General features: G+C 42.7%; 1 protein-coding gene across 1 annotated transcript; it reads right to left on the bottom strand.

Moving 5' to 3' along the window:
- Positions 1-26,303, bottom strand: LOC146386259 (zinc finger protein 638-like). The gene is made up of 25 exons (XM_084932353.1): positions 26,188-26,303; positions 17,256-18,945; positions 15,155-15,216; positions 14,487-14,516; positions 13,679-13,875; positions 12,971-13,078; positions 10,424-10,602; positions 9,668-9,883; positions 9,383-9,481; positions 9,096-9,130; positions 8,655-8,701; positions 7,485-7,522; positions 7,251-7,370; positions 6,352-6,483; positions 6,161-6,202; positions 5,245-5,379; positions 4,735-4,899; positions 4,208-4,603; positions 3,628-4,128; positions 3,399-3,539; positions 1,682-1,856; positions 1,371-1,601; positions 1,059-1,184; positions 766-887; positions 1-454 (listed from the first exon to the last, which is right to left on the bottom strand). Exons 2-25 carry the CDS (start codon positions 18,585-18,587, stop codon positions 398-400), a joined length of 4,686 nt encoding a protein of 1,561 aa, XP_084788479.1. The 5' UTR covers positions 18,588-18,945; positions 26,188-26,303; the 3' UTR covers positions 1-397.
- Positions 26,304-27,800: the final 1,497 nt, after the last annotated feature.

Genomic DNA, 27,800 nt, shown 5'->3' with positions numbered 1-27,800 from the left:
CTCAGAATATTGATATCTTTATTTCACAACTGAAATGAGACTCAGGAGGAAAACAATAGTTCACTAAAAACATTTCGATTGTGTACGATTCCTGATGGGGTTCATCTTCAGCCGCACAGTTTCCATCATTAATGTTATCTATCAGATGCAATCAAAATTCAGCATCCCCCACCCATCAAGAACCAAAATAAACATCAGATTTGGATGTGGCGACCGCCGTGAAGCAAACAGCAACTGTCTTTAGAAATAGCTGGAGTAGTTAAAGTGTTCAATGAAACCTCAAACATTACAAAAAAAACAAAACAAAAAACTTAACAGTTCAAGTTTAAAATGTGACAGTTTACAAACTAAATCTACATCGACATGAGAATCTGGACCCAAAGTATCAGGAGCACATTCAGCTGGAGTCGGGCTTGGCAGTCTCGCTTGTTGTTTTGGACGTCTTCAAGTATTTCTAGGAGAACGTGGACAAAATCCATAAGAAACCGATTAGAGCAGAATAAGTTCTTTGTGATCAAACAAATGTGTGGACATGTAAAATGGTCTGTTACAATCAGAGCTAAAAGTAGAAGATGAATCTAACCTAAGCCAGGTGTGTTTTACCTGTAAGGCTTTTATTTTGGTCACGTTAGCAAACCTGGGACTTCTTGCCTACTTAAGTCCTACTTATTTAAAGGTGCACTCAGACTGGTAATAAGTAGGAAACAAAAAACAGACTGAACTCCATCTTCATACATCCAGACTAATAACTGTGCGTGTTGCTACCTGCAGGGTCTCGTAGTGTTTGCGGGTTTTGCAGTGGCTGATTTCAGCCTCCTTGGAGCCGCTGAAGAACCGAGCGCACACCTTACAGAAAAAACCCGTCTTTGGGACCAGGAACTCCATACCTGTGGATGGACACACAAACACACAGAATGACTCTTGGTCTAACTGTGGGGCGCATTTTAGCATTAATGCATAAATCCTGCTGACTCTGAGAGTTTAAATTCAGATGTCAGGACATCCAAACAGCTGTGAATGAGCCATGCTAAACAAATACAGACAATACAGTTTCTTACCAACTGGGTTGCTGGGGTCAAAAGGAGGGAGGGAATGTTCTGTTTTTCTGGGAATTTCCATTTCTAATTTGGGCTTCTCGCTCTCCTCTTCAGCATTGGGGGTTTTTTCAGATTGCTCCTGTTTCCCTGCAACAGACCAGACAAAAACAGGGCTTAACTCAACCCCTCGATCTTATCCCAGGTGACCAGTGCTGTTTGTTCAAACAGAGTCCAGTGATTTCTTCGGGGGGCAAATCTGTGTATGACACCATCAGCCAACCACTTCTTCTTCTTAAGGTGCTAAATGTAAGAGGCTAAATGAATCCACCTCACCAGTTTCTGCAGCTGTCTCTCTCCTGTCCTTGTTCTCCTGATCCTGCACCTTCAAGTGTTCCTCCTGTTTGACCAATCCCATCTTCTCTTCTTCAACAGACTCACGAGGTTTCAGAGGATTCTCCTCATCGCCATCTTGGCTTCTTTCTGCTGCTAAGGAGGAAGCTGCTGCAGCTGCAGGGATGGGAACACTTTGGTCCTCTGGGGCGAACTCAGCAGTTAATGAGGTATCTGAAGGGCAATGACAGACTTCAGGTTCAAGTATGCCACATACAAAAGGGCTGAAAAAAAACACGATTTATTCAGAGTACCTGGCTGAGGTGTGATGTCAGCCTCAGATGGTTTATGCACTGGGCTGTGTGCAGGCTCGGCTCGTGAAGCTGGCGGTGGGGACACAGCAGCACTGGGAAGCAGATCAGCTGTTACATCCCCCTCAGGTGTGAGCTCACACTTCGCTGGAGCTGCTGTGACATCAATGGCTGCGTCCTAGAAGTAGAAAACAAGAGGCGGCACATGCTGCTGTAAAGTTTCTCACACACACTCAGGTCCACCTCATGTACAAATGACACAAGGATCAATAATGCATACACCAAACCCACATTAAAATCACTTTCTCAGTATCTCTAAAGTTAGAAATATCCTGTCTCAGAGTGACGCTGAAAAACTAGTTCCTGCATTTATTACTTCCAGGCTGGACGACTGTAATTCTTTATTATCAGGAAGTCCTAAAAAGTCTCTTCAGCTGATCCAAAATACCGCAGCAGGAAATATTTCTCCCACAGTGGCAGTAAATCCAGAACTGAATTTAAAATCCTTCTCCTCACATACAAGTGAATTTTCAGGCTCCGTTTCATCTTCTAGACGGTGCTGCATCAGCCCACCAGAGCTCTCACACTGCTGTTTACCTGTTGTTAGTAGACTGGGAGGCGGAGCTCCTCCCTGTGCCAGTTTCAGAGGCTTTTCCTGTTATAAAGGAGTTTTTGCTTCCCACTGTGGGGTTTCTCTGTATTACTGTCCCAACCTATAATACAGAAATGCAGTGAGGCGACTGTCGCTGTAATTTAGTTCTGTAAAAATAAAACTCCTTCAGTGTTTAGAGCCTCTGAGTCCGTTTGGATTAGACGTGCTGGCTCTCTGTGACTCTCTCTATAACACAACACTTGTGCTGCTACAAAACAGGCTGCAGTCCAGAGACTAGCAGCTGTTGTTCTAAGACTTAGTCTCCCCAACACATCTTTTTGATTTCTTCTTATCAAACATGTATGAATAATTAAAAAGTCACTAAGATTGCAATTACTGACCGAAAGAATGGCCTGCTTAATGTAGCAGCCCTTACTCCAGCTTCATATCAGGCTTTTAAAGTCTTCTCTGAGCTCTGGTGTAGATTTAGTTTCAGTTTGACTAAAGAACTGAAACACAGGATCTTTGTTTTTACCACAAGCCTGCAGCATCCATTCTTGGATGTCTGTGGGTGCAGATGAAGCAGTGGAGTCATGAAGGTTAGGAGACTTAAAGTGTAAACACGGATAGAGTGATGGAGACAGGAAACCAGCCTGTGGACAGCTAAAACCAGGAAGGTCTGTGGTGACAAGAAACCAAACAGACCCATAAATAAATAAGTAATGGCGGTGTTACCGGTCACCCTCCTAGTAGAAACACCCGTGGTATCTATTGGAAGCTCCTAAAGCTCGTTCTCTGGTTACTGCATTCACACAGTTAGGTGTCCGTGCCACCCGCCTGGCAGGGTGATGGAAGCACCCCATCAGCCTTTACAGCAGAGGGGTAAAAACATATTCTGGGTATTTCTTCTTTATAATCCCCGAGAGCCTCCATATCATTTCAAAGTTAAATGAACTGCCACCCCTAGTGACAGGCTGGACTTCAGAATTCACCGAGTATAAAAACACCAGTGAGGAGAACAGAGCATCGGCTGAAACGTCCTTAATCATAAGTGATAATCGCAGGAGAATCAAAAGTCACTACCTGTCGATTTCAAGCTCTATGTGCACACAGCCACGGTGAAGCTACCTGTGGAGTGTCCTGTGGGACACGTGTGGGCGGGGTCTCCCCTTCTTCTGATCTTTTGAGTGGAAGCTCGGCCACATCTCCGACTTCGTCCACTGTGACAAAGTCACTCATGTCGAACGGGAACTCATCCAGCTCCTCCTCCTACGTTCAGGGAAGGACAAAGAAACAGAATTGCAAATAAAACGATGCCCTCCACACGCTTTAAACTTCAGCCTTTGCGTCTCCTCACCGCTTTGGTTTCAGCCTCCATACTGTGGCGCTCATCCCTCCCGTAGCTTTGCCTGGATCCCTCCGACCTGGAGGACAACCTCGACCCCGATAAACCGTTGCCGTGGGCCCTCTTCCTCTCCCTTCTTTCCCTTTCCTTCCTCTCCCACTCCCTTCTTTCCTCCTCCCTCCTCTCCCTCCTGGATTTTTCAGTCCACTCCCTCTTAGCTCTCTCCTCCTTCTCCCAGCCCCTTCTGTCCCTCTCCCGTTGCCTCTTCATTCTCTCCCTCACCTCCTTCTCCTTTCTTGCCTCCTTTTTCTCCTTCTCCTGCCTTTTCACCTCACCTTCCACACCCATCTGTTTTTTGGTCATCTCTTTAGTCTCTGTTGCTTTTTGGCCCAGCTTAGTCTCTGTCTGGTTTTCCCCCTTTTCTCCACTGGGGGGTGCTGCTCTGCTGCTGGAGTGGCCGGTGGGCCCTGTTCTGCACTCCACAAGCAGCGCATTAACCATGGCTTGAGTTACCTGGTTACAGCAGAAACACTGTTTTAATTGTCAGAGATCATTTTGTATGCATGTAATCACATGTTTTGTGCGTACACACCTTGGGCAGCTCGGCTGCTTCCTCAGAATCTGCTTTGCCATCCAGGCGAGGTGGCTGTGACTCTTCTTCTGCAGGAGTTTGTTCACGTTCTGCTTCAGATGCACTGACTTTACTCTCCTCTGTCGTCTTGATGTCAATGCCTGATGTTCCCGTTGTGTCTGCTTCTAATTGATTCTCCGGTGCAGAGTCACAAACCGTGAGCTCGTCTTTTTCCACGTTACCGTCTTTGCACGCTTCTAAAAGCTCTTCAGCTGTTTCCTCCCTGCCCGTCATCTTATTAGCATCTCCGTCACAGTGTTTTTCAATCCTCTCCTCGGGAGATTCTGAACTGTCTTGGTGTGCTGCTTCCTCTCTGTCTGCAGACGTCTGCTTTGCTTGGCCATTCGCAGGTGTATCCTGCAGATGCGCGCGCGCGCGCGCACACACACACACACACACACACACATTTAAGAAAAGCTGAATCTCCAGAAATTAGTAAATGTACATGGATGCCCTCTTAACTATAACCAAATATCAGTGGTAGTGACCTCAGATGAATCGTGAGGGGCAGTGATGGCTTTAGTCTGCGTGCTGGCTTTGGGGTCAGGCTTGCGGGAGAAGAACAGCGGGTTGTTCTGGATTATACACGGAAACGCCTGAAAGCGCTTGTACACGGACAGGGCCATGGCTGCAGTGGCCATCTCACAAATCACCTGAGCAGGAAAAGAAAACGTGACGTTAAGCACATGAGATTTCTTTGTTTTGCAAAATATTTGTAGGGACTGTGAGGGGTTCATGTGGACGTCACCCACTGCATTTTAAATGCTTACTCTCAACCACAAAGACAAACAAGCTTGTTAGCAAACTGCATCCATAAAGTGTATGTCTGCAACACACGGGCAAACACCTGTTTAATGCTATAAAGTTGAGTCCTATGTCAGTCTTTACAACATTCCTCGAGGTGAATGGACTCGATTGCAGGTTTTTAAAGCCGAGCAGCTGAGTGTGAGTCCTGGAGAACAAAGTGGTGCACAGCTGCACAGACGCACAGCTCTCACCATGCTGCTGAGCACGAGGGTCTTGATGACTGTTCCAAAGCGTCGCACCAATTTCTCGACTTCAGAGGACCCGCTTGGTGTGTCGGGAACATTCCCAATAACCAACAGGCTGTTCCAGCTGACTGGAGCTCGACTCTGTAACACGCAGCAACATTTAATGACTTGCAAACTAGCACCGGATATGGTTGTTGCTTCATTTCCTTCAACTGTATTTTTGTCATTAGATTTTATTTAGGTCAAGTAAATAATGAATAAATATATGGAACATGGAAAAATGTGCTCAAATGTGTTCAAAATTTCAAAATCCACCTTCGCCTTTTTCTCAACTTCCTGCATTCACAAAATGTTCAGAAAGCATGACCTGCCACTCAGCGGTGGATCTACAGGGGTGCCACCCCTACAGCTACTCCAGTTTTGCACATGACAGTGCAGTTTATTAAAGCAAGCTGACAGTAACACTTTTAGCATGGCTACAATAAACCTTAAATATACAGGCTACAGAAAATAAAGCTATAGACCATATGTATATGAACGTGTGTACTTACTGTATTTGAACCACATTTAATGCACATTACAGAGCTAACACCTGCATATGAGTGTAAAACAAATGGCTCTGATTTGGTCTCTAGATGCGTCCCTGCTCTGACCTTGAAGTCAACGTCACTGAGATTCAAAATGGTCCTTTTTTTATAGTACATACAGCTCTGGTGTTAACAGGTGACTTTCAGGAAGCCTGACCTTTGCTCTGGAGGTCACTGTGATTTTTGTAGACACACTTCTGGCATTAATTTAAACTCCTACGTCACTTCTCTCTCGAGCTATCTGATTTACAAACCACCACCAGCCTTTCATGACTCAGGGGGAAAACTCAAAAGACCTCATAATGTTGGAATGAAGGACGTGAAGATGTACTCACTAATGGATCCACTGGTCCCATCAGAAGATTGTAGAGCGCCACCTGCGTGAAGAGTGTTGTGTTTAAATCAATCATTGTTTAAGGAAACCAGATCACCGCTTTGTACAGATCACATCTTTCAAACTTAAGATGCATGACACAGAAAACTAGAAGTAACAGAGGAGTAAAGACAATCCACAGCCGAGTCGTACCGGTGTGTTGAAGCTGATGTGTTGTTTCAGGGGGGTCAGTTTAACCTCACAGTCTTTCACCTTGGCAGGCACAAACGTGTGGACCTTTACCATCTCCTGAACAACGTCCATGTCTGGCACTGACACAAGTGCCTAACACACCAAAGGAAAGTCATTTGTTATACAAACAGCATCATCATTTTCCACTTTCAACATTTCTGAACAAGGACACTGAACAATATCAAAGGAATCTATACAGGAAACAGTCTGCAGACATACTACTTATGGACACTATTAAAAGTGAAAACACACTCTTAAGAAATGTGTTTACTAATGCAAAAAGACGAAGGGGGAAATCCCACTGATCCAGTTCCAGGTACTGGCTTTAACCATCCTAGTGCGAGCTGATCCCCAGCCAGGCAGAAATATCATTTTGTATTTATGACATTTATTGAGAAACTAACCATAGAGACAGTTGAGGCTAGTCTAAGAGTTAACCTACAAAAGCCAAACCCATGTATGTGTAACATTAGCCTGGAAGAGTTGGTTTAGTCAACAAAGGTAAAAAAAGAACCTGGAAACTGTCAGCTCTGCTTTCAGTTGGTTGAAATCTGTGCATGCATGGTCACTAATAAGAGCAGGTCACATGACTCACTGCTGCTAGCTGCATAAAACAAACTTGTGAGTTGCTGCTCGGTGATGAAACGTCACATCCTCGACGTCATCAGTCATATGCACAAATGTAACATCTAAAGCAAACTGATGGGAGAGACGACACTTCAGTTCCTTCATCTTAACCTGAGACTTTTCAGTGACCCGCAGCAAAACTACAGCAGGTGAGGATGTCTGTCTCACGTCGCTGTGCAGCTGTGTCAAAGCATTTTCTCATCTATTAGAAACAACAAAGTTTAATTACTAACCTTTCCCATTTGTGTTGCCAGGATGATGTCAGAGGGAGTCCCAAAGGGCTGGATCAAGTTAATGATGTCACATTCTGACCAGCCGCTCTCAGGAAGTCCTGTGATCAGCAGCCTGCCTTTCTGTATGAGACAGGGTCGTTTGTATTAACCGATGTCTTTCTCGTTACTACTTTTCCCAGACAGACATAGTGGAATATGTTACACTAATTAAGCTTCAGTGTACAGATTATGTACCTCATTAGGCGTCTTCTGGTCAGCGTTGCCTTCTGCAGCTGAGAGTCATGGTGAGAGGGCGACAACATGAGTTGAACAGAGCTTTCAGATACAAAGGCAGCAGCCATAAAATACTCGTCTGCACATCAGCTGGGTGTTTAATTCATCTAAGACAGACAGTTCAGTGGAAGTCATGATGTTTGGATGTTGTTGAAGTGAGGTATTTGGATCATGTAGTGATGACTGAGTCTTATCTTCTGTTACTATGACTACATTAAAAGTTTGCCAAAACAATGTGGATGGAGCAGCTCTCATTTCTAGAAATATGGACGAATTTATTAAACCCCCCAAAATATGACCAGAGTTGGGACCAGGAAGCAGAGTTGCAGTCTTACACGCCTCTCTGCAGCTTCTCTCCTCCTGCTACCCCCCAAAAACCCATCTCCATAGAGACTGTGTCAGCTCCCAAACAGACAGAAAACAAACTAAAAACTAGCAGCAAACAACTTAAACATAGAAAATCACAAAGAAAGAACAAAACAGTATCCACATCTGAACCAAAGAGTAAAACAGTGAAATGTGGATTATTAAATATTAGGTCTCTCTCCTCCAGTTTGGACTCAGGAGACAGACACTATCTCTACTTTCAAGATTAGGCTTCAAACTTTCCTTTTTGCTAAAGCATATAGTTAGGGCTGGACCAGGTGACCCTGAATCCTCCCCTGGTTATGCTGTGCTAGCTGTAGGCTGCTGGGGGATTCCCATGATGCACTGGCTGTTTCTTCTTCACTCACTATGTGTTAACAGACCTCTCTGCATTGAATCACACTTGTTATTAATCTCTGTCTCTCCTCCACAGCATGTCTTTATCCTGTCTTCCTTCTCTCACCACAACCAATCACAGCAGATGGCCTCGCCCCTCCCTGAGCCTGGTTCTGCTGGAGGTTTCTTCCTGTTAAAAGGGAGTTTTTCCTTCCCACTGTCGCCAAAGTGCTGCTCATAGAGGGTCATATGATTTGTAGGGCCTACCTTACAATATAAAGTGCCTGTTGTGATTTGGGTCTGTATAAATAAAAATGTAAATAAACTGAACTGAATTTTTAAGAACCACAAACTACACATTTATGGCAGTAGCTGGTAGTTAAGTAAACAATGACTCATGTCTTTGGTGGTACTGCAGATGTTTCCTACCTGTGTCCGTTCCAGCTGCATCTTTGTTCTGTTCTACGGACGGTTTGCTGTGAACGAAAGCAGCAACAAATGATAAGAACCATCAGGAGGAGTCATTCTGACCCCGTCCTGCAACAACAGTCACGTTTTTCATTTTTTAATCATATTCTTCTTTACATTTTAATTAAGACAAAACAAGTATTTAGGTAAATGTTTGGAGGGTTTTTTTTTTACCTCTCATAAAGTTAAAATAGAGATTAGAAGAAACTAATAAAGGGTTCAATAAATAAGAGATTTAAATAATGTCATTATTACAGAGGAAGAACACTGAAGTTTTGGATAACGTGTGGCATTAGTTATAAAGATGAGACAGACTAACACTGGCCCTACAGCTGACTGCAAACAGAAACACATTACATGAAGTTTGGTAGTTCTAGTGTTGAGCCAATAACTGTGACAAACCTGTTAGCATCAGTGGACTGTTCTCCTTCAGGGTTCTGTAAGAAAGAGGGAGGAGCAGTGAAACACAGGTGTGTATTAACACTTCTTCATCTTTGCATCAGCAGGCTACAGGAGGGTGGCACAGAACACCTTCTGTAGGTGTCACAACAGTTGTTTTCAGCTTTAAGCCTCACTGAGGAAAGTTCTAGATTATCATCTTGCTCTGGAACCTTCTCAAGGCCAGAAAGCCGGCATTGTCTGGATTATTACACGGACATGATTCAAAATAGGAAAAACATTTCTCACACCTTAGCTACTGAAGCTGTGATGTGCTGCTCTCTGATGGAGAGGTTTGTGGAGGTGGCCAGAGCCTGGGCGTCTTCAGCCTTCACCATACATACAGAGGCCTGAAACACCAGGAAAGAGATTAGACTAGCCAGAAAGAAGGAACACATCCAGCAAACTAACAGATTACCACATTTACAGAAAGGATAAATGACACAAAAACCAACCGCACTTTTTATTTTTAGTTATCATCCGTTTAAAAAAGAAACACCCTGCCCACTGACCCACATCTGACACTTCAACCGCACCTTCTGTCCTTGGCCCTTCTCGCTCTCCTCTGAACACTGCATGAGGATGACATTATTGATCTTTCCAAAGGCCCCGACCAAATCGGTGACCTCCTGTTCAGAGGCGTCCTCTGGGATGCCCGTCAGATACACCAGACGATTGGCAACAGACTGAGAGTCCTGTGAGGCTGGAGTCACAGTTTTCTTCTTCTTCTTGGCCGGTGGAGGCTTGGCAGACTTACCAAAGAGAAAGCAACAGCACATGTTTAACCTTAGTTTGTGATCAACATGAGCATGACAGTCAATATGGGTTAAAGAACACAGGTTTAAGTTGGAAATATAGTTGCCAGTAAATGATTTGAACAAGATCTGGATGAAATTACACAGGTGAGGAGGGAAAAACAGTAACCTGTAGCACACCTTTACTGCCTTAGTTACCTTTTTTGCCAAGGTAACTTTTTTATTGTGTTGTCTCAAATTAAATAAGCTAGTCCTTGCTCTTCCAGCAGCTGCCACTGTAGGCAGCACCACATGTCTGACACTACATTACGCTACAGAGCTGCAGTGTAAGCGTAAGGATTATATGATCTACATGTTTTCTAGAACATTACTCCCTCCATCTGTTCTGCTTTTTATCAGTTAAACATTTACCCAACACGTTCTTCCACAGTGTTACCAAGTTAAAACTGAAAATGTGGACCGAGGTGTGTCTGAACTGTGGCTTTTGTCAAGACTAAAATAAACTATATTAAAGGTGATGTTAGTTTTGTCACTTACTATCTTAGCCGTCTTAGGTCCATGCTTGCTCAGAGCCTTAAGGCTTTTGGTGGAGGGCTGTGATGACCCATGCTTGGAGCCGTGACCCCCCAAGTGTGAGGCTCGATCTCGGCTAGTGTCAGTGTAGTGCTTGGCCGAGTCACCACGTGGACGCTTCACAGCAACGCGAGAGAAACTCGCTGAAACGGATATGCCGGGAAAACAAAATGACAGCATGTTGTACTGTGTATTTGTTTCATTACTACAAGCGAGTACATGTATAATAATATCAAACCGTTCTGTCAGGATCTGTAAATGTAGAAAACGTGGGATGGACACCAGAACCAAACAGGATGTTTCTCGTGCAAACACACACACAGTTACACCAGTGTATACATTAGAGATGCACATTTCGGTGCTTTATTTTCCTGAGATGTCATACACTTTGGATTCCAGCCAATCATTTTACCTTTGCAAGCGTAGTAGGCGGGTCCAGGTACGTACGTTCTTTTAGAGCAGAGCTACAGATTAAAAATGCCCAAGGCGAAGTGGTCAAAGTCTGGCTGTACTTCACAGCAAAATATGCAAACTCAGCAGCCTGCAACAAGTGCTTTAAGCTGATACTGTGCAAAGGAGGTAACACCTTGACTCTGATGAAACACCTGGTGACGCATAGCGTTTTTTTAAAAGCCGAGAAATGCACCGTATTTGATAGCTTGCTGCGAGACCTCACACCGAGCACATCTACTGCAGGTGTGGTGCCTGTTATCGGACCCGGAGTTAGCAACATCTCCCAAAAACCCGAAGAGTAGAGTCCTGGCCCCTAGCCCTGCCAGTGTAGCAGAAATGATGAGGATGATGATGCAGCAGCAGCCGTTCTTCTCTGCGTGAGTAGCTTAATGTTGTTCGTGTGTAATTTACGCTGAGTAGGCTAACCACGTTATTACATTAATGCACGTAAGGTGAACTAGCAAACACCGTCATAGCTACATGCTGCTGTCTTCTTGTTTGATGGCAGATACTCCCTTCACCCTGGCCAAAAAGGCTAAAATGACCAAAGAAAAAGTGGAAAACAGCTAAACATGAGAGGTTTTTGGACAAAGTTTGTGTTTTTTCCATTGTTTAAGCACTGCTTCCAGCCAAGAGTGATGCCATATATGCCCCATAGCTGCAGAAAAGGCTAACATTGTTATCTTTTTACAAAAAACAGCTGAACATGAGAGGTTTTTGGACAAAGTGTGTGTTCTGCATTCTTTAAGCACCGGTTCGAGCACCGGTTAAGCACCGGCACCGTTTCAAAAGTACCGGTTTGGTACTGGTATTGGATAAAACCTAAACGATACCCATCCCCATAGCTGGACTGGCCATCGGGCATACCAGGCATTTGCCCAGTGGGCCGCTGGCGATTTTTTGTTTTTATGGGCCGATCGATTTTTTTTTTTTTTTGGAAGGGTATAAATAATGAAAGGTGTTGGATTGGCCAATTGGTCATGATCGACTCTGGGCTGGACCAATTACAGCCGAGGAGGTCGGATGCACCCTCCCCCTTGTTTAACAATCTTATAGACGAACTAAAGAAAATGGAGAACAAAAAAAGGAAAGGAGGTGCAGAAAAAATTAGGGCCAAAAAGAAACAAGCCCTTCAGGCAGACGCTGCCAAATGTGTAAAAATAACTGAATTGTTTGGCGGTAGCTATGGCAGAGCTTCCACAGATTTAGCAACATCAGCAAGTGGTGGAGGCCAGCAGGTGGATGAGGGAAAGGGGAGGCAAGAGGAGGAGAGACCCGAGGCGGCCGCCGGTCATAGTGGCAGAGGAACTGAACTTCAGGTAAGAAGTTATGACCTGCTGTCTATCTGTGTCAGATATAAACCAAGTTTAGTTGTAGTTTGTTTTCGTTGTGCTGACTTTTTACAGTCGCTTAGAATAACTGGTACTGCGTACTAGCTAGCATGACGGAGTTTATATACTGCTGGGCGGATGCTATGAAGTTACTGATAGTAAATTTTATTTTATGCTTAAGGTTAGTTTCTCAAACTCCTCAAAATCTTAACAAATTGTGCCAATCCTTACATGTTGCACCAGGCTGATTTATCATCAAAGGTGGAGAAGTCTGTGACAGAGGAGACAGAAGAGCAGCAGAGAGAGATGGAGATGGAGAGATGACTTTATGTCATCCATGAGGGATGCATTTGACATATGTTTCACATATTATAGCCCAACAAGTTACTTATAGCAATTTAAATACGAGCAATCAGTTTTTGGCAGACAATCACTTTTTGGCACAACACCGGCTATTCTTCTTGCCATTTTTTGTGTTTCTTTTCATCGCTGTGTAGCTGAGTTCAATTGAAAGCCTGCATGCGCTAGTACCTCTTGCCACAAGTTCCCAGAATCCTTTGCGGTTTTACCCCTGAATGACATCACATTTTTGGTGGGCCGGTCTCTAGTCAAGATGCCCGGGCCGACTTTTTGTCCCAGTCCAGCCCTGCCCATCCCTATATATCAGACATGTGTTGGGTGTTTTCTGACCAAAACAAACAAAAACCCACCACACAGGGGTACTAACCTGTTGAAACCCTGCCCCTCCTGCCGCTCCAGTACTCTCTGGATGTTCGGTTCATATTAGAAGGACTGCGTGAGCCAGAGTGGCGGTACTTCAAGCGATCCCTGTGTTCTAAATGCAAAAAATGAAGATGAGTGAAGTCAGTGGTTTTCCAGCACAGCACCTCATACATAACAAAAGCATAGTGCACACCTTATTTAAAAGCCACAGGTTGCATCATATCTGATCTATGTAAATGGTTTTCATTAGGCTACTGGTCCTGTTAACTGTTACCAGAAAGTTAAAAGTGATTAAAGATTTGACTTGTTTAACTATGCGGCTAACAAGTCCAAATTTATCCACTAATTAAAACAGACTACACGTCTCTTCATTTAGCTGTGCTTCAGTGGTCTCCTGATAAATAAAAAGCTGCCTGTTAGTGGGAAATAAACACCCCACTCCACACCCCAAGCCTCCATACAATATAATTAGAGCCTATGCATTTAACCTACGGCTCAATGCAACAAAAGTCATCTTTAAAACCAAACCTAAAAACTGATTAGTGAACAGCTGAACTCAGTTTGGGAGCTATTCAAGGTGACTGCTGTTGTGATTTTGGGCTATATAACAAAAACTGAATTGAAATGGCACAAAATTATATTTCAGAGGAGTGCAGCGTGGTTACACATTGTGAACTGTGCACATCATGTTCCCTTCTGGCATGAGATGTACCTGTGTCATGCATCTGCTGTGGGTAACGCTGAGGGGAATTACGCCTCCTCTGTGGCCTGAATGGGTGGCTGTCCGCCCGACGTTTTTTTGAAGGAGGACTTGGAGAACGAGAACGAGACAGGGACTGAGACACGGAACGGGATGGAGAGCCATCCTTGGGATCCCACAGAGCACGGCTGCCATATCGTCCACTCCGACTAGAAACAGAAAGAAAAAAAGACATTAAGTTGTAATGACCCTTCGTTTTAGCCAGGTCTCACACTATGGAGAGACCCAATCAAAGGTCAGGCTCCTGTTTCTAACTGCAGGGGGCTTTGGCTCTATGATGGGACACATATCTGGATCAGGAGAGCGATGCAGGAGGAGCTTCATGAAATTCTGTTTGCTGTTTCTTTCTATTTGTCATCAATTTCTTAACAGCAGCCAATACTGCACAGACATGTGATTGAACATTTTTATAACTGGTCACACTGTTGTGTATAGTTAACCCTACAGTGTTCAAGTGCCCATACTGAACAATAACAATTTGATAAAGCTGTTAATAACAATAAAGCACATTCTATGCAAGGAAGCAAACTGTAGTGAAGATTACTTTTACTCATCCATCACATATGGACTCATTTATGGAACAAGACAATTCAGAACCAACTTCAAACGTATAAGCAACACGATTTCTAAGTAATTTCTCCTTTTTTAAACACTATCAAGTTATGTGAAACCTTTTCAAGCCATCTGATTAAAGTGACTTCCACCGGTTGTGGAGCTAAAAACAGTTTATGGGAACCATTAGAGGACAGGTCTGACTGACCTTGGCAGATTTGGTTTCCAGCCAGGGTACCTTTAGAGAAAAACAAGCAGATGGGATTATCAAGAGAGTCAGGAACCTATCAAATACAAGACTCTAGGTCTTTTTCCTCGGTATATGATGAGACGATCATATCCTGAGGAAAAATACCTTCAATAGCCTGGAAGGTATTTGTTTAAAAGGTCATTGTCCTTTTTTGACAGCTGAATCATTGTTGACCTCATCCCTTCCCCTCTCTAACTGTATTCTCCCCTGAAAGGTCACTACTGGTGCTCACCCCAACTGATCGCTGCACATGGCCCCGCCCCTCCCGGAGCCTGGTTCCGTCAGAGGTTACTTCCTGTTAAAAGGGAGTTTTCCTTCCCGCTGTTGCCACATGCTCTGTCATAGGGGAGCGTCTGATTGTTGGGCTTTCCTTTCTAATAGTATAGGCTCTTTTTGTCCAGACCACCAGCACCAATAGAGCTGGAGTCCACTTACATGACAGAGCATTTAACTTATTGCCCCGGTATTCATCTGTCACAAAGTAATTCACAAACAATATGTGTGTAACTTTGCATGCATTTCTTACTTTCTGACACCTAAAAAAGCACAACAGATAGCCAGTCATCACTGTTTATCCTGCTACACTGCAGGTAGAAGGTTTCAGGAACACATTAAAGATTCCTCACTTGTTGCGCAGATCTCTGCAGGCAGCTGTGTGGTTGACAGTGTTAACATGTTTAACCCAGTCCTGGAAAAAAAAAAAAATCATCAAATCTTCATCAAAGACAGAAAGTCAAAGAAATTGAATGTAAATTCTGCGTAATGGATCTTTGTGTCAGCTGGCAGCATGGTGTGCAAAAGGCCCGTGTCTGTGATTTGGTCTTTCTGCTCACATCATGTTACAGATGCTGGCAGAAGTGACCTCATTTGTTTATCTGGTTGCACTCTTCTATTTCCACCATCTGAAGTGTAGTTACTCATCTTCAAACTAACAAAAGTTTCCTCGCTGCCAGAGAAAAAGGCAAATGCCGTTCAGACCAATCCAATGTCTTTTTCGGACACTGGATTGGTCTGAACAGCATTATTTATGTACCAATCAGTTTCCTATGCTGTGGAATCCCTGTTAGATCCTGGGATGTATGAAAATGAATATATTCAACCATTTAAAAAGGTCATTATGCCAAGTGATGAGATTGTCTCCACCTTACTTATTCTGTCTTTTTGTTTTTTTAAGAAAAGCTAAACCAACTGTCAGATATGGGAAATGTTTTTGTGTCTCTCAACTATACAGGTTCTTAAAGTTATATTAATTATAAGCCTAAACATAGGTGATTACAGACAATTCAACTTTATTTATATAGCGCCAAATCATGTCAACAGTTGCCTCGAGGTGCTTCAAAGACAGAGTACAAACAATTTTCAAACTTTGATGTCTCAATGAAAACACAATCTGCAGGGATACCCACCACAAAACCAAAAACCAAAGCACTGAGTAAAAGAGTTTATTTAACAGTAGTAATTTTAAGAATTATTTCATTATCCTTGATTTTCCTGAGTTTTAACAACTTTTTAAAAGGATTTATTCAGTACACACGCTTATTACTACAGCTATTAAAAAACCAAGAAGTAGTATCCTGTTTAAGCAATAACTCGATGGAGTTTTATATAAAACAGCTAATCGGGAGAGTACTTTTTGAAAAAGCAGTTCCAGGTTTAACCTTTTGATAAGTTTGCGGAGTAACATGTTTCACAGTTAAGAAACAGCCGATTTCTCCTGCCATAGTGGCAACGCTTTCAAATCATTTAACTTCACCAGACAGTTGCCTCTTCTCTTGAAGAAAACCTGGTAGTGACAAGACCCTGAGGTTTCTGAAGAGGAAAAACCAAACGTCTGACTCTTCTGTTTGTGGAAGCACCTCCTAATTTGGGCGAGGACACGCAGATGCTGTCGGATGACTACACATCAACCCCCACCTCTAATGGTTGTTTTTAAGTATCAATGAAATCATTACGAGACAAAAGGAAGTAAAGAAAAATAGGTCTTTAAGTTGTTGCCATCTTAGCAAGTTGATTTCCCAAACAATCAAAGAACCAAACAAGCAAAAAACAACAAAAAAACCCCAAACCTCGATTTAATTACTATTGTGATTTAGCATCATGGATTCTCCATGAGGCTTTGCCATCACCAATGTTTTTTTTTACCTGTCCCCAAATAGTTGAAAAGTTGGTCAGTGAGAGGCATCTTAGTCAAAGTTCACAGGATGTGGCAACATTTAGAATACTTTAATAATCCCTAAGGAAGGAAATTATGTTTTCAAATAACCATTTACTGCACTCCATAGATATTTAAGAGTAATTAAATATAACAGGGAGTCATTTGAAAGTGTGGGATTGCTTTCTTTAAAGTGGGGAAACACATGAAGTCCCAATGAATTTTATTTAAAGCTTGTTAAGTCCTACCTACTGATGTTAGTACTTCCACAGGTCTCTTTTTATCCCTGTGGTAGGGTACGTTAGCAACACTTAAGGGAACTTCAGCTGTGACAACAGCTTATATCCAAGACGGTGACGGCCACGTGTAGCTGTCAGAAGTACAAATATCTGGCTTAATTATTGATGATTTCTGCCTTTTTTGTGTGTAGGAAACATCATCCATGTAAAAATATATAAAAGACAACATCTCGACAATTGTCTGGTGAAGATTGCGGACTACAATTTATTACTCAGAGGTACTCTTTTAGGAAAACTGTTGGACATTGTTAAATGGGCATTCACGAGGGCACTCACCTTTTCCTGGTCACACACTATGTGGCATAGGGAGCAGGTATGGGGATACACCTTTGGAGACACAGCTGAGAAATCACTTATCATGGTGGGTGTAGGTAACTTCTTGCCGCTGCTGTGTGGTTTTGACCCACACGAAGAGGACAGGGACCTTTTCGAAGAAACGTCACTCCTCGTTTCAGATGGCAGTCTTTGTTTGGTTCCATCACGCCTGTAGTCTCTGTCTAGATCACGGGATCTAGGAGATAGAGAAAGTTCTTTCCCTGGTGAATGACTGCTCTCGCGCTGGAGGCTGCTCGTCCTGCGATAGTCACTGTCTCCATGCTTGCTTGGTTCAGTGTGTTCCAAATGAACCTGCCGTCTTTCACTTTTATCTACTTTTGTAGCTGATGAAGAGGACAAGGCTGGGAACATTTTAACTGTCCGTTCACTAGACAGTGGTTCTCTTTTGAAGTTCCCCATGTTAGTGCTTTCGTCCTTGGTGCGACTGGCATGCCCATAGTCAATGACTTTACCGGCTGTCTGTGTAACAGTAAGGAGGCTGGGCACTTCTGGAGAGTGAGAACATGCCAATGCAGACGAGTGGGAAGGAGGCAATGGCATGTCATGGGCGCTGTGTGAAAACGAGGATGAGCTAGTGGAAGCCAAAGTCTTCTGTTTCCCTGACTTGTTGATTTGGATATCACGGAGTATGAACGGCAAGGTGTCTGGGGTTAACTGATCATCAGGGTAGTGACTCAGGACTTCCAAGTCCTCATTTGAAAGTCCAAAGCTAGCCAAGATACTTCCTGCGCTCTCTGGTGTGTATAAACTCGGACCCTCCCCACTGGCACCATGGACATGCCGAACTTGGTTCGAAAGAGATTCACATACAGACGGAGTCCAAATTGAGAGTCTTGATCCTGCTTGGGTGTTCTGAGGCTGTTGGGCCCCTTGTTGTGACTGATGACTTGAAGAAGGTGGAGGAGCAGCAAACAGTTTAGCTGGAGGTTGGTAGCTTGACCAATCTACTCTCTGGTGGTGTTCAGACTGACTGTCAGTGGGGAGGGATACTGGGTTAGAGCCAAAGTTTCCACGCTGACTGGTCCCAGAACCTTGGTTCTGGTGTGGATCTGGTTGGGTCATGTGATCAATCTGGCGGTGGTCCATGTCCCTGGCACCCCGGATTGCCAGTGCAGACTCAAGCTCATCAGGTAGTTGGGTCGGACGAGGAAACTGGAAACCCATCACCTGCATATTAGAGCGAGTCTGATGTTGATTCGGAGGTGGCTGACGAGGTGGCGGTCTGCCCCCATTAGAAAATGGCTGTGAGCCCTGTGGGTGTTGGTGATACATGGCAGCAGACAGACAAGGCCGTGTGGTTCTGTAGGTTTTATAGCTTGTGTACCCCACAGCCTGAGGTCGATTGAAAAGAGTCAGGAGGGCCAGGTGAGGAGGTAGCGCTGCTGTAAACCAGTTGCTGTGACACTGGCTGCCGAAAGTGATGGTCGCTAAAGCAGCAAGCTGCCGGAGAGCAATCTGTGCCTCTGTCTCAACCTGCGCCAATCGGAGAGCTATCACTCCAGCAAGACCAGCCGTAGGCCCAAATATGAAATGGGTCCCTCTGGTAGTGTCGGCGATGGTGAATGTCGCACTGGGCTCCAAATTAAGGACAGGAGTAAGATGTGAATTACTGTCTGTACGGACAGCGAGGCTGAGGTGAAAAGCAGAAATATACTATTACAAATAAACGAGAGTTCATTTTTCATTTCAACAGCAGCTTTTAAATAAAGTCTCTGTTTTATCTTCCAGGCACTTGAAAAAGTTTACCAGTCCTCGCTGTGTTTGCGGTGCCTTCTTGAAAACTTTAAGAAATTTGGTCAGCTTTAAGTCTAGTAGTGGAGCGTGTCGCCCATCCTGCTTTTCCTTTGTCATGGAAAAGCAAAGCAACATTATGCACAAACAACTAACAGTGAGAATGATGACCCCAAACAGCAAATACTAACGAAACAACCAAATTAAACACTACACATGTTAATCTAACCTGACAAGTAAAAACCTGAACATTTCATCCAAAGCACCAATCATTACCCTCCTATGTATATTAAACACAATGCAATGTGGCTATAATGACAGTCGTCTCCTGGGTAAAATGTACAGAACAAAATCACCCTACAAGTGCATAATGCAGTTTTACCTCCCATCATTCTAATATTTAGAAATTAGGATTAACACTTACCATTTGCTGAAAGTCAACATGATCAAGCAGAAACAACAACGCATTTTGATTGGTCTGTATGATTAGAAAAAGCACTATAGAAATCCAAACACGACATATTAAAGCTAATAAACTAAATATGCTTCCTTTAACAAGATGGACTAGTCGGGTTGAACGGATTTTTAAACAGCATGAGTAACCATTGCATTCTTTAATGATCCTTATAGTAAATAGCATGACCAAATTTTCTGCATCTGAGGTCAATGTTTTTGAATGAATCTTAAGAACCTTTAACCAAATTGTGTGTGTGAGAGAGAGACAGAGAGAGCGTTTGTTATTTAAAAGCAATGCAGTTTTTAAACTAAAAGGTAATCTAGGCTAGGGCTGTGCGATATGACCGAAATCTCTTATCCTGATATAAGACATCTATCGTCCCGATACGATATAAATCACAAACATTTAACATTTTCTGTAAATCCTGTGAATCTTCGGTAGCTGAAGTGTTTCCAGCTGGGCGTCATATACCTGGAGTCAAGTGTTTTAACCGATGCATGAAACGATACATTTTTAGACATAAGTTGTAACGGCCGCCGTTTTCTTTGTGAGTATTTATTACACGGCGTGCTGCGGGGAAAAGCCTGCTCTAACGTTTGAGTCTAAGGTTTATTTTTTAGCACCTGGCGGCTCTTTTTGCTTCTCATCCATAAACACTCTGCATACTTTTTCACGTGATTCTGTTTATTTTGAAAAGTCTCAACAGGATCTTGAGCTTTATTGTGAAAGGTTTATGTGGAAAATAACCCAGCGGACACGCGATGGTTTTACCATCGTTGTTGCTAACGACAACGCATAAAATATCGTCATCCGATATATATCGTTATATCGAACAGCCCTAATCTAGGCTGTTCAAACGCAACATTTTTCCATCTCTAACAGAGACTTGAGTTGTCAAAACAAACAAACAAAACAAAATGGATACACCGATATCAAGTGACAGTAAAGCTTACTGCTGGATTGGACACATTTGCAACATCACTGATACCCTGACACAAAACATGACACAGCATGGATGCAGACAGGCCCAGCTCCTCCGTCACTAACAGCTGACGTAGTTGATGTTCACAGCACCAAAGGACACATCATGAGGAATTTCAATAGATTAGTAAAACTCTCTTTTCCACAGCTATCCAACAGTTATAAATGTTCACATGGCTGTTAACATCAACCAACTATTACTGACTACTAGGGCTGTGCGATATGACCACAATCTCATATCCCGATATAAGACATCTATCGTCCCGATAACGATATAAATCACAAACATTTAACATTTTCTGTAAATTCTGTGAATCTCGGGCAGCTCGACTTGCGTGAAGTGTTTCCAGCTGCGTGTCATGTAGCTGGAGTCGAGTGTTTTAACCGATGCATGAAACGATACATTTTTAGACATAAGTTGTAACGGCCGCCGTTTTCTTTGTGAGTATTTATTACACGGCGTGCTGCGGGGAAAAGCCTGTTCTAACGTTTGAGTCTAAGGTTTATTTTTTAGCACCTGGCGGCTCTTTTTGCTTCTCATCCATAAACTCTCTGCATACTGTTTCACGTGATTCAGTTTATTTTGAAAAGTCTCAACAGGATCTTGAGCTTTATTGTGAAAGGTTTATGTGGAACATAAACAAGCGGACACACGATGGTGTTACCGCCATTGTTGCTAACGACAACGCATAAAAACAGGCGCTTGTCCGTCCGTAGTGTGGTTATATTACATATAAGAGAAAGAGAACTTTAAGAAATGAATATAGCCACTACAGTGACCATCAGAACCATGAACAAATATTGCTGTAAACAGTTTATTTTGCGACACCACGAAACAAACGATAGCGTAAAATGAAACGACAGACGTTTTTATATCGTCATCCGATATATACCGTTATATCGAACAGCCCTACTGACTACCTTGACGTCGGTCTTTCAAAGTCCTTCTTTGGACACTGGCTGCTTTTTCATTTATTTTCAGTCCAATTCTTGTACCTGACTATTTTCAGAGAAATGTTATCTTCTTTGTTAATCCACGTGATGCTGACATGAATCACACAAATATAAAAAAGGCTCTTAACTAGTGGAACAAACCAGTGTTGTGCCTACATATAAACAACAAAGAACCAAATTTTAATTTACTGCACTTTTTTACTAGAACCCTGCCACAAAATACATAACTTGGTTCCATTTTCTCAAATTGAATCTATAAAAATGCTAAATGTAACACAGTTTAATAGGCATAAAATAAGTTTTACACAACAAGGTGAGTTAACCTGGCGTATCTCGGCTGATGTGCAGCATATTTTGAAATAGTCAAGAAAAGTGAATAACAAAAAGAAAAATTGGGAGGCCTAAAACCCTTTAGCCAGTGGTATTGGGGATCTCATCAAAACTGATGGAATTATGAAAGAAGAAAAGTGCCATTAGATCTATCTGGAACAAGACTCCATTTTTCAGCATGACATTGGACCAAATACAGACCCTTTCCAAAAAGATAGAGTATCATGGAAAAGTTGATTTATTTCTCTAATTCCACTCAAAATGTTAAACTTTCATAGATTATAGATTCAGGACCCACAACTTAAACAATTTCAAGTACTTAGTTGTTTATTTGTACATGATTTGGGCTTCCAGCTTATAAAACTCACGAAAACAGGAATTCAAAAAATTAGAACACTGTGAAGACATCAACCCAAATTTTACAGGGCATGAATGTTTTAATTCAAACAGAGAAGATTCATGAATCTGGCAGAGATCCAGAGAGAGGGGAACGAGGCAGGAGTCACAGCTTCGAAAACCACCACATTCAGACGCATGCAGGAGATGGGCTACAACTGTTGGGTTCCTCGGGTAAAGTAAAGTGTGCTTTTCATTCGGGAATCAAGGTCCAAGGGTTTGGAGGAAGACGGTGAGGATTACAACCCAAGCTGCTTGAGGTCCAGTGTGAAATATCCACAGTCAGTCTTGATTTGGGGTGTAATGTCCGGTGCAGGTGTTGGTAAACTCTGCTTTCTTAAATCCAAGGTCACCACAACAGTCTACCAGAGTGTTTTAGATGACTTCATGATTCTGTCTGCTGAGGATCTGTGTGGAGATGCAGATTTTATCTTCCAGCAGGACCCGGCCCCTGCCCATAACACCAGAAGCACCAAAACCTGGTTTGATGGCCATGCCATCACAGTGCTTGACTGGCCAGCAAACTCAACGGAATTTTCTGAAATCCTGTTTTCGTGGGTTTTATGACCTGGAAGCCCAAATTATGTACCAATAAACAACCAAGTACTTAAAATCATTTAAGTTGTGGGCCCTGAATCTATAATCTATGAAAGTTTAACGTTTTGAATGGAATTACAGAAATAAATGAATGTTTCCATGATATTCTAATTTTTGTAAGGGGTCTGTATTTACTCATATTTGCATGGAAATATTCTTACCCTGCACAAAAAAATTAGTTTGCACACAAAGTTACCGTTAGATTTATGAAACATGCCCTATTTTGTTCTCATCATGGCGCTAGTAAATGTGAATTATTTGGAACCAAAGGCAATCTCCATATACAAGCTCCAGATTTCTTCGTACTGTCCCGCCCCAGTTTCTCTAAATAAGTAGACATGTTTACCTCCAGATGAAGAAGACATTAGTAACAGAGTAACAGTGTCTTAGGTCCAAGAAGAAAGCTAGAAGAGGTGCAGTAATCCAAGGCGTTTCCGTGGAATTGACGACCGCTTAAAATAAAATGTAAAAAGCATCAGACCGACCCTGAGACACTCAAGTTAAAAAATACAATTATGGAATCAAAGTTGATATGTACCGTATGTATCAAGCTTGCACCAGTGCAAGAAAAATCACGTGACCGATACAGCTGCTGTGTCATGTAGCGCTGAGGTGGCAAATTCTGTTCATTAGAAAGCACAACAGTGGGTTCATTTGCACTCGTGCTGAGGAAACCGTCTTTGGTGCCGTTTGTGTGTTTATGTTTTCAGCTCGTCAGCGGCTGAAATGACCTTCTTCCTAAAGGTGGATGGGCTCTGCAGTGAGAAGTGCAGTTATTACGGAGGGATTCAGAGTAGAGTACTCCCACACATGTAAAGGAGACGACGTTTATCACTCGTTTGGTGTCCACATATCAAACTGGTTTAGTTTCTCTCCACACTCTTTATCCAGGTTATATTGTTTGAAATCCACCAGATGTCACTGTTAAGCAGCACACCAACACAGTGTCGACACAATAAAGGCAAAGTGCTACACACTCCATGAAGCACACTATTAGCTGCTGTTATCCAGCATTAGTGACATCATGGACTTGGGCACTTAGGAAATAAACTCAACGTGAGAATGTAATCAAACTGTTTATCAGAGCAAAATGTGAGTTTTAGGACCCTCAAGCCTAACATTAGCTGACATAATATTGGCTGTTGTTGTTTAGCCAGCTTGTTGTCCACTGTCTGGAGACGGGAGGGTCTGTATTATCTGCTGACAGTAACTACAACTATACTGTAAATAAATCAGCCTTTTAAGCCCATTTTGTGTGTTAGAGCCCTGACTTAAGGAGGAAAAGGATGACATCCAGATACAGGTAGCACTGTCTCTTTCCTTTGTGTTTTCACGCCTTTGGTGAAGGGGACCCCTTCTCACATGAAAAACACAGATATGATGTGTTGTACCTTACTGAAGCCAATGAATGAAACACAAACTGTGTATCACATTCTCCAGGAAATATCTGTGCATTAACTTGTGCAGCAATTGATAAAGTATTGTTCTACTTGACTCCAGTCTGCCGATGAGTGTTTTTCACACAGGATGAAATACACCTGTTCAATCCATCAAATCTTTTCACTTTGATCTGTGACAAACTGAAGCACTTTCCACATCTCCTTTATCAGGCTGTGGGACTGTAAACTTTAATGGTTACATGGATCCAATTTAAAGTTTCATAGCTCTGGTATGCAGCTGTTACCTTAGCAATAAACAGCAGCACCAAGAACGCGCTCGGTGATAAATTAACTAACTGGACTTAATATGTTTATTTTATTTGAAAACACATTTTAGAATGTAAATGAACTTCTATATAGTTATAGTTAGGGATGGATCAGGTCACCTCCCTTAGCTAGGCTGCTGGGAGCCAACCGGCTGCAGCAGAGTCTGCCTGAGCCTGGTTCTGCCAGAGGCTTGTTCCTGTATAAAGAGTTTTTCCTTCCCACTATTGCCAACGCACTTGCTCGTAGGGGGATATCTGACTGTTGGGGTTGTCTGTTTTCTCTCAGTTATTGTATGGTCTTACTTTACACATATAACTACAAGTTGTGATTCGGCACAATATGAATAAAACTCAATTGAAGTCTTTACAGACTTTTCATCAACCTTTGATAATGTCTCTGAAGTAGATGTGACCAATCTTCTGTGGAAGAAGAGTCATGTGATCTATGAAACACCCAGATTGGTTAGATGTGCCTGGAGCACTTCATGTGATCAACATTGTCAGTGTAAATGAATCCAGATAATGAAAAGGTACCCTCTGTGCTACAGGGTGCTGCCAGTGGAGAGAACAAGCCACACATTTCATCCTGAGCCTGGTTCTGCTGGAGGCGTCTTCCTGTTAAAATCATTCCTTCCCACTATTGCTAAAGCGCTTGCTCACAGTGGGTCATATGATTATTATATTCTACTGTTTTTACATATTTTAGTGTTTTTACTATGCTTATTATTTTATCGTATTTATTATTCTTATTGCATCTCTGATATTTCTGTTGTTCAGCACTTTGGTCTTGTGTGTTTTTAAAGTGCTATATCAATAAACTATGATGATGATGATGATGATTGTTGGGATTTCTCTACTTTCTTTGCATTATTGTAGGGTGTTTATCCTTTATAACAGCAGGGTGCAAGATGCTAGCATGCAGGGCATACATGGAAAGCCATAACCAAGTGGTTGTCATAGTATACAGAAACACCTGTGCCGAGTACGGAGACGCCACCACCGAGCTAAGATCCTGTGGGACCCACAGCAGATATGTTATAAGGATTTTTACAGCTGCTGCTGATTCCACAAATGTAGATTTTGGGAGAAATCGACATCTCAGCTTGATATTTCGGACAGGAGCCACGCCTCGTCATTTCACGCAGCACTGTTTTCTGACCATCTAAAAGTGAAACTATCCGCAATTTCAGGTGCAGATGGACTGAAAGCGCGCAATCCTCCGGACACGTCCAGTCAGAGCTTCAAGTGCGACAATGTCGCCGTTGCACTGCGCGCATGCAGAATGCACAGGGCGAGCTTATTTTCTTATGTCTGTCTTGTACTGTAATGTTTCTGATTTTCACAACCCCACAGAGACTTCGTGAATTTTCTGCACGGTGCGCAGAAATCCGCTCGTGATGCAGGGCCTACACAGGGAGGTGCTGGTGTTCTGAACCGGGAACAGCTACCTTATTTACCCTTAGCGTTACCGCTTACACACCGGTGCAGACGTACAATCAATCGAGTCCCTAAATGGAATACAACAGCCTGCGCTGGAGTAAACGGAATACTATATTTGTGCTAACGAAAACCGGGAAAACACTGAGTCTCGCTACATACCAGCCATTTTGGCTTTAACTGGTTTTTAGCTACCAGACCCGCTAACGTCGTGCTAGCAGTTCCGTCACACGAACAGTCACCGATACAATTTCCAGAACACGTCCCTGCATCTGAATAAATACCTTTCACTGTGAGTTGACGTTGGTCTTTGTTTTTGTCGAAAACCGCGAACCCTCTTCAGCCAGTTAGTGTTTGCCCGTGTTCCGCCATCGGCTGCAACGGGAAACGCTTCCGCCGTAGTTTTTCAAAATAAAAGCAACCTGACCCTTACCTCTAACCATATTTCAAAAAATATTCATAATAGTAATTTGGGTGCATTGTGTTAAATCTGTATCTCACCAAAAGCAACAAAACCGAGTGTGTTTCTCAAAAATTTTGTTGCTGATAAACTGCAATGCCGCATTCAGACCAGTAGGGACAGTAAAGTCCCCCCCCCCCACACACACACACACACACATCTGTTAAAGCACTCTTTGCTTTCAGCTGGTGTGATGAAAGAGGTGTGAGAAACATTTGTCAGTCATAAACTGGACTCCATTTACTTTTCTTCTTCATAAACACAAACCGGACAGCCTCTTTCATACTACAGTTTGAATTACGTTTTTTTTAATTAATTGAGGCAAAGACGGCGCACCTGTCACAGGTACTTGCCTGTTGGCCTTACAAAAGAAAACAGAAACCTACAGAATGGCTGGATGGAAATAACAACTAGCACAGTCTAGGTATGTGAAAAATGTGAGACGACAGCTCCTGGGTTGTTGCCACTGGAGAACGTGAATCTAAATACGTTATCATGCAAAATGCACTGAGGCTGTGGAGATGCACTAAGCTCAGATAGGACATACATTCTGTTATCATTTTCTTCTACGTGCCCTGAACAAACAGCTATATTTTCATCATTTATAGAGGAAAACAATCCCAGGTTACTTTTCAGTCCTGTAAACACTGTACAGCGTAGTGTCGAGCCTCGTATTCATTTAATTCTCAGTACTAATGACTTCATGAACCTCTGTACAAATCAGCTTTGCAATTTATGTTTGGACTGTTATAAACCCAATGATCTCTTTCGTGTGGGACAGTTAAGTAACTGCAGAAGATAACCTGCTCAGCAGTGTCTTCATTTACACTTCTTTTTAAAGTCTGATTAGTTTGCCTTAATAGCACAGCCTTTTTGTATGGGAATAGTTTAATAGCTTTAACTCATGACAGAAAGGGTTACTGTGAGGAATACGGCCGTACACTTTCTACGTAGTATGTCTATTAACTTTAAATGTTCTTGTCACATGATGCTCATGAAATATGAAAGTCCTCATAGTATAATATCCCAGTGAAGCACTTCACTCTCACAGTGCACATTTGGTTCCTATAGTTTCCAAGAGTAGGGCGGCAGACCCTCCGTGTTTGGGTTCAGACTCCTTGTCTGGTTTCGAGATGACCTTTCTGTAGCTACACCCTTCTTATTATTTGTTCTTGTTCCTCAGGACTCACTAATGTGTGTTTTTACTGTTGTAACTATAATCATTAGTATTATATTGTCAAACTGATATTAGTATATGCACTTAGTACCATTCTTTATCTGTTAACTTAAGCAAAACAGTCAAAAACAGTAAATGAAAGAAACAGTCCTGGTAACTGTTGGAGCGAGACGGTCAGCACAGTTTTAAATATCTGAATCATAGATGTTGACAGCAACACAAGTCATGCTCGTCCCTTATTGTGACAGATGCAGTGATAT

Source organism: Perissodus microlepis, chromosome 6 (assembly GCF_051167445.1).
Source record: "Perissodus microlepis isolate ML-2025 ecotype Zambia chromosome 6, ASM5116744v1, whole genome shotgun sequence".
In the NCBI taxonomy this organism is placed as follows: domain Eukaryota; kingdom Metazoa; phylum Chordata; class Actinopteri; order Cichliformes; family Cichlidae; genus Perissodus; species Perissodus microlepis.
Note: the sequence above shows the minus strand (reverse complement) of the source record. Positions and strands in the feature narration are given on the sequence as shown.